The 18,665-nt window shown below is 42.7% G+C and overlaps 1 protein-coding gene across 2 annotated transcripts in view; it reads left to right on the plus strand.

Annotated features, from left to right (window-relative positions):
- The window catches only part of LOC145342110 (dedicator of cytokinesis protein 11-like), a 269,092-nt gene that overhangs the window by 170,120 nt on the left and 80,307 nt on the right, over positions 1 to 18,665 (plus strand). For both annotated transcript variants that reach the window (XM_080187331.1, XM_080187332.1), the window contains exons 35-40: positions 1,445 to 1,562; positions 9,210 to 9,276; positions 11,464 to 11,511; positions 12,767 to 12,909; positions 16,795 to 16,910; positions 17,140 to 17,274. In XM_080187331.1, the coding sequence (XP_080043457.1) occupies positions 1,445 to 1,562; positions 9,210 to 9,276; positions 11,464 to 11,511; positions 12,767 to 12,909; positions 16,795 to 16,910; positions 17,140 to 17,274 (627 nt within the window). The remainder of the gene's footprint in view (positions 1 to 1,444; positions 1,563 to 9,209; positions 9,277 to 11,463; positions 11,512 to 12,766; positions 12,910 to 16,794; positions 16,911 to 17,139; positions 17,275 to 18,665) is intronic.

Below are 18,665 nucleotides of genomic sequence, written 5' to 3' on the forward strand. Positions count from 1 at the left end.
GTACGCCTTCTTAACAACCTTATCAACCTGGGTGCCAACTTTCAGGGATCTATGCACATATACACCGAGATCTCTCTGCTCATTGACGCTACCGAGAGTCCTTCCATTAGCCCTATATTCTGTAATCCTGTTACTCTTTCCAAAGTGTATCACCTCACACTTTTCCGCATTAAACTCCATTTGTCACTTCTCAGCCCAACTCTTCAGCTTATCTATGTTCCTCTGCAAACTGTAACATCCATCCTGACTGTCTACAACTCCTTCGACTTTAGTGCAAATTTACTAACCCATCCTTCTACACCCTCATCTAGGTCATTTATAAAAATGACAAACAGCAGTGGCCCCAAAGCAGATCCCTGCGGTACACCACTAGTAACTGAACTCTAGGTTGAATATTTCCCATCAACCACCACCCTCTGTCTTCTATCAGCTAGTCAATTCCTGATCTAAACTGCTAAATCACCCTCGATCCCATGCATCCGTATTTTCTGCAGTAGTTTACCATGGGGAACCTTATCAAAAGCTTTGCTAAAATCCACATACACCATGTCAACTGCCTTACCCTTATCCACCTCTTTGGTCACCTTTTCAAAGTTGGCACAAGATTGGAAGCAGTCCAATTGGTGTAGTGAAGAGAGTGGGGTAATTAATTAGTTCTGAATTATTCTAGCAAAGGCCTGATGCAGGAACAAGGAACCAAGTGAGAAGCTTTCTGGATAAGCCAGGGGGTGAAAAGTTATCGTTGCTGGGAGGAAGGCAGAAATGTAGAGTCACGGTTACAGTTAGGTCATCTATGATCTTATTAAATGGTGGAGCAGGCTCGAGGGGCTGAGTGGCCTACTCCTGCTCTGAATTCATACGTTCGTATGTAAGTGCCTTCCCCTGTGCTGCACAATCTACAGTTATTTGTGGGCTCCAGGTTCAAATCTATCCAAAGTTCAACAGATGAGATCCTCCTCCCTTGGCTGACTGTATATATCCAATATACAATTGATGTGATAGCAGAATGATTGATTGGAGAATTCTTTCAAAGAGCTAGCACAGGTACATGGGCCAAATAGCCACCTCCTGTGCTGCAAGGTTCTTTGAGTTCAGTGCCAATTGGTACTCGATTTAATAATCGTATTCTGAGCTTCTTGATGATGAGTTGAAGCTAAACAAAAAATGATTTAATAGTCTGGCCTACATGTGACTCCAGACCCACAGCAATGTGATTCACTCTCAAGTCTTCCTCTGAAATGGAGGACAGTTAGGGACAGGCAATAAATGCTGGTCCATCCCGTAAAAATGATTTTTTTTTTCCAAATGTTGCCAAAATTGCTTTATGTGAGCCACTGCAGATTTATCCTGGATGATGCCCAGTGCATTGTAACAAAACAGGCCTGAATGTTGTTGTTTTCTGAATTTTATCCTCTTTTCATTTGTTTCTGAACACGTTTCTTAGAGTCACCAAAGACGGAGCTCAACTGAAAGCAGCATTTCCCAATACAGCAAGCTGGATCAGTACGAAGCCAGGAGTCTCCTGATGTGTTTCCTTCATATTGCTAAAACCATCTCGGAAGGTATGTCATGTTCCGCTTAGCAAAGTATTCCGAGTGCTGATTTCCAATGTGGTGTCAGTGAATGAAATCTAGAGGCAGGGAATGCCCAGCTGGTCCATCAAAACCTAGCGCTTCAAGATGACTGTAGCCTCTTACTTCCCTGACCCATGCCATCATCCCCCTCTCTGATCTCTGACCCCATCCCTATAGTAAGAGGTCTCACAACACCAGGTTAAAGTCCAACGGGTTTATTTGGTAGCACAAGACACAAACTTTTGGACCACTGCCCTTTCATCAGGTGAGTGGGAGTTGTGTTCACAAACACGGCATATATACACAAACTCAATTTACAAGATAATGGTTGGAATGCGAGTCTTTACAGCTGCAGACAATGTGAGTGGAGAGAGGGTTAAGCACAGGTTAAAGAGATGTATATTGTCTCCAGCCAGGACAGTTAGTGAGATTTTGCAAGCCCGGGCAAGTCTTGGAGGTTACAGATAATGTGACATGAACCCAAGATCTCAGTTGAGGCCATCCTCGTGTGTGCAGAACTTGGCTATCAGTCTCTGCTCAGCGATTCTGCGTTGTGTGTTGTGAAGGCCGCCTTGGAGAACGCTTACCCGAAGATCAGAGGCCAAATGCTCTGACTGCTGAAGTGTCCCCCAACAGGAAGAGAGCAGTCCTGTCTGGCGATTGTCAAGCAGTGTTTGTTCATCTGTTGTTGTCAAGCAGTGTTTGTTCATCTGTTGTCGTAGTGTCTGCATAAACTTCCCAACATACTATGCCTTGGGACATCCTTTCCTGCAGCTTATCAGGTAGACAATGTTGGCTGCGTTGCATGAGTATGTACTGTGTACCTGGTGGAATGATGGCATCCATGTCGATGATCCGGCACATCTTGCAGAGGTTGCTGTGGTAGGGTTATATGGTGTTGTGGTCACTGTTCTCCTGAAGGCTGGGTAGTTTGCTGCAGACAATGGTCTGTTTGAGATTGTGCGGTTGTTTGAAGGCAAGAAGTGGGGGTGCGGAGATGGTCTTGGTGAGATGTTTGTTTTCATCGATGACATGTTGAAGGCCCTGGAGAAGATATCATACTTCTCCACTCCAGGGAAGTACTGGACAAAGAATGGTACTCTGTCCACCGTGTCCCGTGTTTGTCTTCTGAGGAGGTTGGTGTGGCTTTTCGCTGTGGCGCTTCGGAACTGTCAGTCGATGAGTCGAGTGCCATATCCTGTTCTTATGAAGGCACCTTTCAGCGCTTGGAGGTGTCTGTTGTGATCCTCCTGATCTGGGCAGATCCTGTGTATATGGAGGGCTTGTCCATAGGGAATGGCTTCTTCAACATATTTAGGGTGGAAGCTGGAGAACTGGAGCATCGTGAGGTTATCCATGGGCTTGTGGTACAGTGAAGTGCTGAGGTGACCGTCCTTGATGGAGATGCATGTGTCCAAGAATGCAACCGATTCCGTAGAGTGGTCCATGGTGAGTCTGATGGTGGGATCATGTAGCTGTTTCATTGATTGTTCACCATGAGTCCAAGAAAATGTCATTGATGTTTCTAGTATATAGCATCGGTTTAAAGTCCTGTGCGGTGAAGAGACCTTGTTCGAACTTGTGCATGAAGATGTTGGCATATTGAGGTGCAGATTTTGTCCCCATGGCTGTTCCATGTGTCTGGATGAAGAACTGGTTGTTGAACGTGAAGACGTTGTGGTCCAGGATGAAGCGGATGAGTTGTAGAATTGCATCTGGAGATCGGCAGTTGTCGGAGCTGAGTACTGAGGCAGTTGCAAGAATGCCATCGTCGTAGGGGATGCTGGTGTAGAGTGCCGGCACTCTACACCAGCTGAAAGATGCCCTCATGAGAATAGGATATGGCATTCGACTCAGCGATCGACAGTTCCGATGTGCCACAGCAAGAAACCGCACCAACCTCCTCAGAAGACAATCACAGGCCACGGCAGAGTACCCTTCGTTGTCCAGTACTCCCCTGGAGCAGAGAAGCTACGATATCTTCTCTGGAATCTTCAACATGTCATTGATGAAGACGAACATTTTGCCAAGGCCATCCCCACACCCCCACTTCTTGCCTTCAAACAACTGCGCAACCTCAAGCAGACCATTGTCTGCAGCAAACTACCCAGTCTTCAGGAGAACAGTAACCATGACACCACACAACCCTGCCACAGCAACCTCTGCAAGACGTGCCAGATCATCGACATGGATGCCATCATCTCATGTGAGAACAGCATCCACCAGGTACATGGTACATAGTCTTGCAATTCGGCTACTGTTGTCTACCTGATACGCTGCAGGAAAGGATGTCCAAGGCAGGATACATTGAGGAGATCATGCAGTGCTATGACAACAGATGAATGAACACCGCTCGACAATCACCAGGCAGGAGTGTTCCCTTCCTGGTGGGGAACACTTTCAGCAGTCAGGGCATTTAGCTTCTGATCTTCGGGTAAGCGTTCTCCAAGGTGGCCTTCACCACATGTGACAATGCAGAATCGCTAAGCAGAAACTGATAGCAAGTTCCGCACACATGAGGACGGCCACAGCTGGGATCTTGGGTTCATGTCACACTATCTGTAACCACCCCCCTACCCCCCATGACTTGCCTGGGCTTGAAAATCTCACTAACTGTCCTGGCTGGAGACAATACACATCTCTTTAGCCTGCGCTTAACCCTCTTTTCACTCACATTGTCTGAAACTTTAAGACTTGATTACCTGTAAAGACTCGCATTCCAACCATTATCTTGTAACTTAAGTTTGTGTCTATATATGCCCTGTTTGTGAACACAACTCCCACTCACCTGATGAAAAGGCAGTGCTCCGAAAGCTTGTGACTTGTACTGTCAAATAAACCTGTTGGACTTTAAGCTGGTGTTGTGAGACTTATTGTGCTTATCCCAGTCCAACGCCGGCATCTCTAAATCATGCCCATCCCTATAGCCATGGAGGAACACAGAAACAGAGGAAAATCCCATAGCCTTAGGATAAATATACTCTGGAAATTCTCTCGGGTGATTGGAAGGAGCCCAAGGGGAGGTGAGCAAAGTTTATCACTTTTTAGCAGTCTCTGCTTGATGTTTGTGTGCTTGGACATTGATTGATGAAAACTGGAATGTTTGAATTACAAGGAGAGTCTCGATAGGCTGGGACTTTTTCCCTGAAGTGTACGAAGATAAGTAGCGACGTTACAAGAACATAAGAAATAGGAGCAGGAGTAGGCCATCTAGCCCTTCGAGCCTGCCCCACCATTCAATAAGATCATGGCTGATCTGTCGTGGCTCAGTTCCACTTTCCCGCCCTCTCCCCATAACCCTTAATCCCCTCTCTTATCAAAAACCCATCAACCCGCGTCTTAAAAATATTTAGCGAGGCAGCCTCCACCACTTCAACGGGCAGAGAATTCCAGAGATTCACCACCCTTTGAGTGAAGAAGTTCCTCCTCAACTCCATTCTAAACCGCCCCCCCCCCTTTATCTTGAGGCTGTGCCCCCTAGTCCTACTGTCCTTTCTGAGTTGTAGAGGTTTATAACATCATGAGGGGCATAGAAATGATGAATAGCCATGGTCTTTTCCCCAGGGAAGGGGAATCCAAAACTAGAGGGCATAAATTTAAGTTGGGCAGGAAAAGATTTGAAAGGGACCCGAGAGGCAACTTTTTCACACAGCAGGTGGCGCATTTGAGAATGAGTTGCCAGAGGAGATGGTAGAGGCCAGAACAATTACAATATTTAAAAGACAGTCAGACAGGTACATGGGTAGGAAAGGTTTAGAAAGATATGGGCCAAATGCAGGCAAATGGGACTAGTTCAGTTTAGGAAACCTGGACGGCATGGACGAGATGGGCCAAAAGCTGTGTATCTCTATGACCATGACGCTAAGAAAAAGATGATCATCTAAGAAGTTAGCAGAGTCAGGCAATCTGATGTAAATCTGAACTTCCAAATATAAGCATTTGAATTTATAGTGTGCATCCAGTAGTTTGATGTTGGAATGTTAAATGACTTATCGTGCAGTTCTGGTTTCTCTTGATCCTATAAATATTTTAAAAAACCAGACAGCAATTGTTTTTTCATCTTTCGTGAGATACAGGCATCATGGGCAAGACAAGCATTTCTGCCCTTGACTTGTGTGGCTTGCTGGGCCATTTCAGAGGGCTGTTAAAAATCAACCATATTGACTCCACTGTGTTGCTTGTAGGCCAGACCAGGTAAGGGTGGCAGATTTCTTGTCCAAAAGGGCATTAGTGAACCAGATGGGTTTTTACAACAATCAGCAATGATTTAATGGTCACCATAACTGAGACTATTATTCTTAAATCCAGATTGTATTAATTGAGGCAACTGCAATGGTGGGATTAGACTGGACCAAGTGATTAAAATCACCTTAATCCCAGATGACCACAGGCTGCTCCCCACTGTGAGGGTGAGAGCTGACTGGTGGTAATTTAACCCAAGGATCACCACACGTCAGGCAAGAAGTGAGGCTGAGAAGGTGGGCCTTCATGGATAACCTCAGCCAGTACAGGAATTGAACCCATGCCGTTAGTGTCGCTCCACATCACAAATCAGCCATCCAGACAACTGAGCAAACTGATCCCCGGCCTGGGGATTACTAGTCCAGTGATATTACCACTACGCCATCAGTCTCACCTTAGTCATGGAGGTGTGTGGGAATACAAAGAAGTTTAGGACAAAGTCTACTTTGAAAGCATGTCATGTTTACGTTGTGACCCTCACAGTTCACTATCCCACTCCTCAGTGTTTGGGAGCTGCAACTTGATTCCTGTGAATCTGCTGTAAGAAGTGGGGCTGGTTAAATCAAAATGACAAACTCAATCAGCTAAGAGAATTTAACATTAGTAAGTGACCTGACCCAGGGTTTTCCTGAGATTGGTTGTAAAAACTGAACAGTCTGCAATGAGAAAGGAAAGAAAAAACAGAACAGAACCATTGAAACTGCTTCAGGCCATGAATGTAAGCGAGAGCAAAATCTGACATGTGTTCTGGCATGTTGCTACACGGTCTCTGGGGGAACTGTACATGATGTTTTTACTCTTTTAAGAAATGATCTTATCTGGTATGTGTGTCTGTGATTGGCATGGCTTTTAATGTTTGTCTGTGTTTTTCTGGCTGTGGTGGTTGCACAGAACTGTTACCATCAGATTGTGTTATGATGGCGATGAAGGCCACAGAGGGATGGGTTATCAATAGATTTACCCATAGGCTTTGTAGAGTAGGAGCTGCCTTATTGAGTGAGCAGGAGTTTCGCCAAATGGGAAGAAGCTAGTGGGGTTTTTTAAAGCCTTTAACTTTACCTGGATGCGAGTTGTAGGTCCTGAGGTGATGACTACCTGACTGGGAGCATTGTTTTCCGTTGGTTCCCAATAAAGGGTGTAAATGACAGAAACTGGTGCGTGGCTAAATTGCTACAGAGCAGATCATGGATAGAGTGAATAGTGCATTGGACTTGGCTTGAAGATTAAAGGAGATCTTGATGACATAGTGGGATATGTTACTTTGAAAGGATTAAGAGGTTCAGTTTTAGGCTCCACGTGAAAGGTTGGATGTTGAGGCAATTGATTCAGCCTGAGGAGATATAAATATTGGGAAATGCATGGAACTGTTTGTCACAATACAGCAGATTAAAGCGCAATTTGATGGAGGTCTTTTAAATTGTTAAACAGTGGCCCAGAGTGCATGGATTATTTCTTGCGGTAGAATGAACCAAAGCACATGAGGTGAAGATTTACAGCCTCTCCTGGCGTTAGGATTTTCCAGTCCTGCCAAAGACAGTGGCCTTTTGAATGTCTCGCTGCATTTTCCAGTCCCACCCTGGTTGTGACAGAGCTATAAAGTTCCAGCCATGGATATGAGGGCTAGGGCACAATGCAAGAAAAACTATTTTTCAAAGGCTGATGTCAGCATTTAAGAACAGGTATATGGATGTGTGAGGAACAAGGGAACAGAATAAACAAACAGGCTGTTTCTATATTCTGATTGCTACGCAATCCATGGTAAGTGACTCTCGTTGAAGAGGCTGCTGTTAAAGTGTTCTCAGTGCTTAGCTGCTGCTGATTGATGAGTGTCAAATATTTGAATAATTTCTTCTAGCTACGACTACAACTGGAATTCCCCAGTGATGCCTCCAGACTGTTTCTGCTCCAACATGTACAGGAGAGTTCACACAGTTGCCTTTGCATGAGAGAAAGGAAGCACTCAGTTTTTCTGAACACTTAGTTAGGCACATTGGATTTTCACAGTTGAACAGTTCTGGCTCATGGCTGTTTGAAGACACTGAGCTGTTCACCACTGAGTGACAAGTCAGGCTGCATCTGTCATTGAAGATGTGATTAGAAACATGGCCATTCTATGGGCCTCAGTACCACCTTCTCAATGCTGCATACTATAGTAGAATGGTCAAACACAGGGTTCATGTGGGTCCAAGTACATTACCACTCACACAGTACCACTGTAAGAAGGCATATTTTTATAAAATGTTTACCGTTCCTCTTAAAGTTACAATGCTCAGAGTGGATCAGGCAAACCCGAATCCATCTCCTTGCTTGCTCCAAAAACCAAATTCCAATTGAATCCAATTCATGATAGTCACAGGAGAGACTTACAAGATCCAAGCTGACCAGATGAGGCATTGCACCCCATCTTGGCCTTGACCTGATGCTTGATCTTAGCTCAAAGGATGAGAAACTCAGATCCAGGAAGTAGTGTGGTGTTGAGCAGAGATGGGATAAAATTTCAATACAGGGATAGCCTGTACCCTTTGCTATACATGTATAAATAGTTTGACATGTTAATAAAGAGTGACACTTAATCTACTGAAGGCTACGAAGACTTCTTTAAGTCACACCATTCTGTAACTAACACCCATCTAAAACATTTGAATAGACATTTATGGCAAGGGATCTTGTAAATTAGGGAAAGCAAGGTTAAAGTTCATTCTTATGCATCATACCACTGGTTTACTTGGGGAATGTAGCAATGGATGAAGCACAGAGGCATGTTGTATTGGAAGCACATAATATTGGCAGCAAGGAAATTAAATTGTGGTAAACTGCGATTGGGGCTGAAGGATAGCAGAGATCATTTCCCCTGCCAGTGAAAATGAAAAATTTGGCACTCAGTCAAAACTCCATTCAGTTCAGTGGCGCTGGAGAATCCCTGTCATGGACACAACAGGAGACTTTCAGCATAGGTTCACCTATATCATTCAGAGAGTCGATATCTGACTCCAATCACTCATCAGTGTGATTGACTATTAACTTCTTTCAAAGGAATTCAGGATGAACAACAATATCAGCCATGTCAGTAATATCCTTGAGAATGAGTCCATAAAAAGAACTGGACCAACAGTGAAGGTGAGGTATGACAGAATGCTGTGCAATAGTCTATCCAACTGGTAAATGTAAGTGAGGGCCATTTGTATTGGAACAATAGATTTTAATATATTATTACTATTTGCTTTATAATTGAAATATCTTATCCTCTTAATGTAATATCTGCATCCTCTTAATGTAGTATTTCAGCTGTTACCTATAACTCCAATATTCTATGTGTTGCACATTTATAGAGAACATGTGACATTGCATTTTAACCTTCAACAAGTTGTAAACCTGCTTTTGTGTCTTTTGAAGATGCTCTGTTGAGCTATTGGAACAAAATGTCCTCTCAAGAACTCGTGGACTACCTCACAATTTTGGAGTAAGTACTATATTGCTGGTGATACAAGCAAAGTGGCTTAATGTTTTACATTTTTCCAATTTCCAGGTCAAAATAGCTATATAGGAATATTTGCTCACATGGAGGATAATCAGTGACACAAGGGCAGGCAGTGGCTCGGTGAAATTATCACTGCAGTAGTAATCCAGAGACCCAGGGTAATGCTCTGGGGACCCAGCTTCAAATCCCACCATGGCAGATGGTGCAATTTAAATTCAATAAAAATCTGGAATTAAAAGTCTAATGATGATGATCATGAAACCATTGTCAATTGTCATAAAAACACATCTGATTCACGAATGTCCTTTAAGGGAAATCTGCCATCCTTACCTGGCCTAGTGTGACTTCAGACCCACAGCATTGTCGTTGACTCTCAAATTCTGTTTGAAATGGATGGCAATTAGGAATGGGCAATAAATGTTGGCCCGGCCAGCCCATGATGTAAAACAAAAGGTGGTTGTTTCTGTGTGGTAACTTCAACATATTGGTAATCTACTCACACTCACTGCAGCACGAACCTTTGGGATAACTGTTGTTAAATGCAGCACTGGAGGTGGTACCACTCTGATGCCAAACATTTCACAGAACAGTGAGTCTTTCCAACCACTGATCTGGAATGCAAGATGATTGAATCAATGGGTAGAATGACTAAAAACAGCTGCAGTTACTATAACAGCGATTAGTGATGCAGTGGTAGCACAGTGATTAGCACTTCTGCCTCACGGTGCCAGAGACCTGGATTCGATTCCCACCTTGGGTCATTGTCAGTGTTGAGTCTGCACATTCTCCCCGTGTCTGTGTAGGTTTCCTTCGGGTGCTCCGGTTTCCTCCAAAGGCCTGAAAGACACGTTGCTTAGGTGCATTGGCCTTGCTAAATTCTCCCCCGGTGTACCCAAACAGGCACTGGAGTGTGGCAACTCGGGGATTTTCACAATAATTTCATTTCAGTGTTAATGTAAGCCTACTTGTGTCAATAACAGATAAACTTAAACTTAATCTGACATTGTCCAATAAAACAACATCTCTCTTCATATTTGTAACTCAGTGCAGCCTCCAGAGTTAAGACTGTGATGTGATCTCATTGAAATTGACAAATTAGGTACTGAGAGCTTCTTTCGCCAGGATGGGGAACCCAGAGCAAGGGACACAGTCTCAGGACATAGGGCCCTTTATTTTGTCTGAGATGAGGAGAGATCTCTTCAACCAGAGTTGTGAATCTTTGGAGTTCTCTACGCCGGGCGATTGTGGGTCTCCATCATTGGATATGTTTAAGGGTGAGATTGATTTTTCATCACCCAAACAATGAAGAGAAAAGGGGAGCAGGCGGCAAAGTTGAGATGAAGCCTGGGATCAGCCATGATTGCATTGAATGGTGGAGCAGGCTTGGTTGATGGGCCTAATGAACTACTCTTATTCCTATATTTTATGTTCTTAAGCTTTGACTGTGTCACACAGTGCAGTCTCTGGTGTAAATAAAGTGAAACACTCCTATACCTCCATTGGCCACAAATTATTTCCTATTTCATACATTCTGTTAATGTCCCATGGAATGATTTCAGTCCCCTGATGTGGTGTCATCTCTGTTGAGATCTATGAGTTAATGAGGTCTGTTACTTGTCTGACTTACAAATTCAGAGAAATCAAAGAAAATCCTACAGCACAGAAGGAGGCCATACAGCCCATCGAGACTGCACTGACCACAATCCCACCCAGGCCCTCTCCCCATATCCCTACGTATTTACCCACTAATCCCTCTAACCTATGCATCTCAGGACACTAAGGTCAATTTAGCATGGCCAACCTAACCTGCACATCTTTGGACTGTGGGAGGAAACCAGAGCATCCAGAGGAAACCCACGCAGACACGAGGAGAATGTGCAAACTCCACACAGACAATGACCCAAGCTGGGAATCGAACCCAGGTCCCTGGAGCTGTGAAGCAGCAGTGCTAACCACCATGCCACCATGTCAAGTTGTTGAGATTACTCAAATAGTGACTTTTTTTTAATGATTATCAATTTTTTCTGACTTTTTTTGGGGCATATAAAATATATATTTAAAAAAACATGTAATTTAAATTCTTTGAATTAATTCTACAATTACGTAGCATGACAAATATCACCAAAGTAAATCACAAAACATGAATCATTGACTGTTCTCTTGTTTCAGGTTGTGTCTCCATCAGTTCAGATACATGGGCCGGAGAAACATTGTAAGGTACAGATAATTGTTTAAATAAGAGCATCTGAGTCCCCAGCCACAAGTGTGTTTATATAGTGTTCTACCAAATTAAAACAAAATAAAAAGGCTGTTTTGCTCCATCTGTCACTATCTCCATATGATTGGATGTGCTGTCAATTCCTAATGTGCAGTGGCTTCGAGAGTTGCTTATCAAATAAACATGTAAAACGATATGGGGAAGTTAAATCATTCTCCAGCACTTCTTCCATATAAATGCTCTGGGTGGAATTCTCCAATTTCATCCGCGACCACCCCACTGCAAGTGACAATGGAGAATTTGACATTCAGCCAACACTCCATTCACTGCAGTAGCGTGGGAAAATGTCAGCCGCAGGCAAAGTCGGAGGTTTTCATCCTCCTATCTTATCTTAATGGCAACCCTTCAAATATTCTCTTCCAATGTTCAATCACAGACACAACCGTCTCCAACTGTTTCTTTATATGTCTCATTATTTGCATCTTCTGATCCCTCTTCCTTCAGAATCCACCCTGCATACATAAAACTTTCCCTAGCTCACTTAGAAAGTAACTTTCAAACTCCCAACGGCTCAATCTTTGGCCTTCCATTCACCACAAGGCTTTTGTGGTCAATACTTCAGCTTAATCACTATCTCATCTCTACCTTTGATATCCATGTTACGTCAAACTTTTTGCTCTCTCCCGTCCCTGTTCTTACCCCAGTAAGTTGTTCCTGCTTCACTTCCTCATGTCCAGTGGATGTACAATACTGCATGGCTTTGCATGCAACTAAATTTGCCATCCATTACTAGAACCTGCTGGATTACATCATTGCCCATTAATCTTGCATCCCTCCATTCTCACTCCAGCAGGAAGCATGAGGAGATTATGGATTTTGACAGGATTAAGAGCAAGTCCTCCTTCTGATCATAGCATCCTGGTCATTATTGCAGCCACTCCTAGTTCTAAAGCCACATCTGTCTATAGCTTCTACCCCATTGTCCCCCCCCCCACCCCGTATGCCCACCTGAGTACATTTTGTCTAAGAGAACCGCAGCTTTTCAGCTTAATCTATAACCAACATTATTCATACTTGTAAATGTATTGTTTGGCCACAGTTCAAAATATTGTTCTGATACATTTAGCTTTACCCCAAGCAGTTTTCGCTTGAATGCATAAACTGTAAAATTGCAGCATCTAATCTAATGAATGCATTGGACTTTAAGAAATTGTTACATCTTGAAGGAGGTTATACTTGTATTTCTCTTCTCAGGACACAAGAAGGATTTGGCTCCAGACACAGTGCGTCTGAGAGGAGGTCCCAGACAATGCCAGCAATTCGGAGCCGAGCAGGAGCAATGCATGTCCGACTTCAACAAATTGGCCATGTGGACAGTTCATTCACCCTTAACCACAGTAAGTCCAAGCACACATGCACACACAACTCTCCTTATCCCTTGTGTTTATCCAGTGAAGTGACACTGGGCAAAGATTAAGTCCCAGCCACATGGTTCATGAACAAATTGTGGAAGTAATGACATTCTATTGATGAAGCACTTCCCCCTGGCCATTGTAGACAGTTGTTCATCAGCTTCAAATGTTCATGCCTTCAAATATAATTCCCATCCTCAACACTGCAATATCAAAATACGTGGGCAAGGCAAGCAAATCTACCCCAAAACCTCTCAGATAATCTGTGAAAATTAAAGTGAGGTGCAGGGGGTGTAGAAAATTCAAAACATAGGTCTTCCCCTATGTTATATATCTAAGTAATTGCATGATTGCTTCAAGAGGAGGTCACATGATTTAATGGTGATGTTTCACAGGCTCCTGCTTTTAATTTCAATTTTTATACTCTGCAGAGAACATGGGGGTGATTTTCCCAAAAAAATTCAAGTGTCCAACTGAGGAGTCTAATGAAGACTGTCCCATCAGTTTATTTTTGATCTTCAGTAAAGTGATGGAAGGAATCATCATCAGTGCTATCAAGCGGCACTTGTTTCACAATAATCTGCTCACAGAAGTTCAGTTTGGGTTCTGCCAGGGTCACACAGCTCATGATCCCCATGATAGCCTTGGTTCAGATATGGACAAAAGAGATAAACTCCAGAAATACGGTGAGAATGACTGTCCTTGAGAGCAAGGCAGCATTTGACTGAGTGAGGCACCAAAGGGACCTGCAAAACTGGAGTCAATGGGAACTAGAAGGAATACTCTGCACTGGTTGGAGTCATACCAGACAGAAAGGAAGATGATTACTGTGGTTGGAGGTCAATCATCTCAGTTCCAGAACTGCACTGCAGAGTTCCTCAGGGTAGTGTCCTAGGCCTAACCATCTTCAGCTGCTTCATCAATAACCTTCCTTCCATCATAAGGTCAGAAGTGAAGATGTTAGCTTATGACTGCACAATGTTCAGCACCGTTAGCAACTTCTCAGATGCTGAAGCAGTTTATGTCCAAATGCAGCAAGAATAGCACAATATCCACGCATAGAAACATGGAAAATAGTAGCAGGAGTAGACCATTCGGCCCTCCAAGCCTGTTCCATCATTCATTATGATCATGGTTGATCATCAAGTTCAATACCCTGGTCCAGCCTTCCTCCCAAATCCCTTGATCCCTTTAGCCCCAAGAGCAATATATTCTTGAAATCATACAACATTTTGGCCTCAACTACTTTGGTAGTGAATTCCACCGATTCACCACTCTCTGGGTGAAGAAATTTCTCCTCACTATGACCCCTAGTTCTAGACTCCTCCAGCATCAATTACAAAATTGCTAGAATTTTCTAAGTACAAGGCTTGAGCTAACAAGTGGCAAGTAACATTCATGCCACACAAGTACCAGTCAATGACCATCTCTAACAAGAGAGGATCTAGATAGAATAGAAGAATTCTATCTAATAATCTAATGATCTATAACTATCACCCCTTGACATTCAAGGGCATTACCATCATTGAATCCCCCACTTTCAACATCATGAGAGTTATTATTAACCAGAAACTGAACTGAACTAGTCATATAAATACTGTTGCTACCAGAGCAGTTCAGAGGCTAGGAATCCTGTGGAGAGTAATTTACCAGTTGACGTCCCCAAAGCTTATGCACAATTTACAATCTGCGATTGAATACTCTGCACTTGCCTGGATGCATGCAACTTCAACACTCAAGAAGTTTAACACCATCCAGGACAAAGCAGCTTCCTTGAATGACATACTTTTCACAAACGTTCATTGCCTCAACCAGTGACAAACATTGGCTCCATGTATACCATCTATAATATGTACTGCAGGAACTCAGCAAGGTTCCTTAGCTAGTACTTTGCAAACCCTCAACTACTACCATTTAGAAGGACAAGAGCATCAGGGACCTGGGAACACCTCTACCTGGAAGTTCCCCTCCAAACCACTCACTTTCCTAACTTGGAAATATACACATTTCTTGTACTGTCACTGGGTCAAAATCCTAGAATTCCCTCCCTAACAGCACTGTGGGTGTACCTACACCACAAGGGCTGCAACTGTTCAAAAAAGCAGCTCACCACCACCTTCCCTTGGGTAATTAGGGATAGATTATGAATGCTGGTGTAGCCAATGGTGCCTACACCCTGAAATGAATTGAAAAAATAACTTCACACTGTTGTTATTTTTTGAAGCACAGGTGAAGATTGGAAAGTGATCTTATTTTTAGCTGGTTTAAAATAGTCTTCCTACAGCTGTAACAACACTATGCCTTTAAGAAATGGATTTGTGCCATGTTTCCTGTACAGGATTTGTTTGAGCAGCTATTATTGATGCCACTTTGTCTATAAGCGGCAGCCTACATGTTGATGTTGCAGAAGCATAATTGATCTCACTTGCTAAATGTTTGTTTTAATCTGGGCTAATGCTGTTCTGTTATTTTAGTGTTTTCCCCTGGGGTTTTTATAGTAGGGTTTGAGTAGGGCTTGATTGACAGGAAAAATCATATGACTAGTCCGGACTAGCCTTACACAGAGAAATCAAGTCAGTTGCTGCTTGGGAGCTGTAGCGTGTAGTAGCTCTTCCTCTTTCTGAAGATTGGGGATAAGCCAGAAAACAGGTCTCTTTTCCTGAAGTTCTGCTGTTTGAAGTGGGCTTTTTCTCTGGAGATGTTGTATGAGAATCAGAAGACAGGTGTCTTTCTATATCTGTCCAGAGATGTTAAAAGACTGAAAGTCTGACAACTTACATGTGCCTGTGTGTTTTTTTTTTCTAATTAATTCTGAGGAGGGGGTTTACATCTGTGAAGATTTTGTTTATATTGGAACTAAAGTGACAGTTAGTTGTTAAGAATTCTACCTTGTCATGTTTAAATATTACAATTGATAAAAGTTACATTAATTCTTTCTCTGTTGTTAAATAAAGTTTGTTTTAATAAAAGTTTCCTCGTGGGTCAATCAAATCATATCTGGAGCAGAACACTGTATACTCATCCTAATGCCAAAATCAAAAACAGTTGAGGTCTAGGCTAACTTCATAATATACTTGGGAGTTTATGATTTGGCCCCTAACAAAGGAAAGAAAGTGGTACCAACTGTTTCCAGTCAAACCCAACAATCTGACAGTCCTCATAGTTGATATTCTTGAGAACGTCAAGTTACAAATCATTGATCTTATCTGCAGCAGAAATCCTCTTCCACCAATATTTCCTATTGGGTGATTCCCCAGATTGACTGATTAAATGCAGACTCATTATACACCACCTCCCATGGAATAACTATCCATTTCAGAACAGGGAATCTATTAACAGCTGCAATTCAAGATGCAGAACTTTACTCCCATGAATACTCGCATTTGAATGAAGGATTTTTTAATTTGATTTAAGCAATTGTTTATGTTGTAACATAACTAGCACATGCTTCAACTCTGGATCTCCAAACCCTGAGCCACTCATTCTCATTATAATGCATGCGCGATATCCATAGAATCTCTACATTGCAGAAGGAAGCCATTCAGCCCATCGAACCTGCACCAAACTTCCAGAGAAGCATTCTACCTAGTCTCATTCCCTGCCCTCTCCCCATTACTCCGCTCATTCATCATGGCCAATCCACTAAACTACATATCTTTGGATTGTGGAAAGAAATTGGAAGACCCGGAGGAAACCCATGCAGACGTGGGGAGAATGTGCAAACTCCACACAATCACCCAAAGCCGGAATTGAACCTGGGTCCCTGACACTGTAAAGAAGAAGCAATTGGTCAGGATGTTATTTGAAGATGTTTAATGAAATGTTTCCTTGGACTTGAAACTTTTGTTCCTCTCCTGTATTTCTAAATAGATTTCGGAACAGGTGAAGCAGATATTAGCCATCAATCTTTGTTGGAAGGTAACTTGGCCACTGAAGCATGTCTCACAGTTTTGGATACAGTGTCGTACTTCATCCAAAATTTCAAGGTTAGCACCAGGTCATTTTCTGCTTGCTTTGAAAATCCTTGACCAGATACAGTGTGTGTCCTTTCACTGTCATATAGAAAAGTCAGAGATGGCCTCATGTGTCACAATATTGGACTAGCAACACAAGACATCGCCCACTAAAATCCTGTGTGTGTAAGTTATTTGAATGGGCTGCGGGACTGTGAATATTGGACTTTATCCACCATTTTGAAATTTGTTCCTCGCTCAGAATCAACTCCTGGAAGATGATGGGCACAACCCTCTGCTGAAGAAAGTGTTTGACATCCTCCTCTTGTTGACAAATGGCCAGTCTGAGACAGCCATGAAGCATGCATTTGCGTCTTTACGAGCCTTCATCACCAAGGTAATGACTTAGGCCCTGTTCCATTTATAGCAGTGTAAACTGAGCAGTATTTGTGAAAATATCTACTGACACTAATGAGAACCTCAAATGACATAGAGATTGTCACATACAAATCTTAGCCGCATTAGTCTATTTTATCAAAGCTGGGCTCATGTATACCCAATGGAAGATTTATGACTGATGTGCTAAACATGTTGAAAAGATTTAATATCCTAGATATGGAGAAATTATTTCTTCTGGTGGAGATGCCTAAAACAAATGAATATAATCTTAAACTTAGAGCCAGGCTATTCAAAAGTGATTGAAGAGTTATGTCTATGCACGAGGGGTAGTGGACACTTTCTCCAAAATACTGTAGTTGCTAGTGGAGATGTCAGTATATTGGTGATCTCAATGGACTAGTAATCCAACAACAGGTTAGTTTTAATTTATTCATAGAATATAGGCATCGCTGGCTGGGCCAACATTTGTTGCCCTTGAACTAAGTGGCTTGTTCGGCCATTTCAAGGGGAAGTTTAAGAGACAGATGTAGACCAGACCAGGTAAAGATGGTAGACCTCTTTTCCTAAAGGACATAAGTGAACCAGATGGGTTTTTATGACAATTGACAATGGATTTAATGGTCATTCCAGGTTTTTATTGAATTCAAGTTTCACCATCAGGCATGGTGGGATTCACATCCAGCATCACCCTGGATTACTCGTCCAGTGACAATACAATTCCACCACTGCATCCCACTCTCATCATGGTATGCTGAAGGAATTTAAATTCAATTACTCAAATCAAATTGGGCAACTTCCTATCCTTTCAATATTTAATTTTGATGCTAAGATCACCACCTTTGAAGGGCATTGGAGATGGTTTTGAAAAGAAACAAGCTGCAGAGGATTGGTGCTAGCACCCCGACCTGTCGTGGATTAAGCATTGGCTAACGGACAGAAAACAGAGAGTAGGAATAAATGGGTCATTCTCGCATTAGAGGCTGTAGCTAGTGGGGTGCAACAAGGATCTGTACTTGGGTCACAATATATATAAATGATTTGAATGTGGGTGTCAAATATAACATATCCAAGTTTGTGAATGATGCAATGCATGGCAGAAATCTGTATAGTGAGGAAGATGTAAAGCAGCTACAGGAGGATTTAGACTGACTTAGTGGCCAGAATTCTCCATCCCCCCGCCACTGGAATTCTAGTGGGCGAGGGACGTGCCGTGGACAAGTTCATTTAAGTTGGGTGGGAATTTCTGGTTTTCAGGCAAGCGCAGCCAGAGAATTCTGTCCTGTGAGTGGGCAAGAATATGGCAGATAGAATATAGGAATTAAATGTTGAAAAATGTGAGATAATCCACTTTGGTAGAAGGAACAGATGTGCAGAGTGTTTCCTAAATGG

The sequence above is a fragment of the Carcharhinus amblyrhynchos genome, chromosome 4 (genome assembly GCF_965287045.1).
Source record: "Carcharhinus amblyrhynchos chromosome 4, sCarAmb.v2.hapA, whole genome shotgun sequence".
Lineage (NCBI taxonomy): Eukaryota > Metazoa > Chordata > Chondrichthyes > Carcharhiniformes > Carcharhinidae > Carcharhinus > Carcharhinus amblyrhynchos.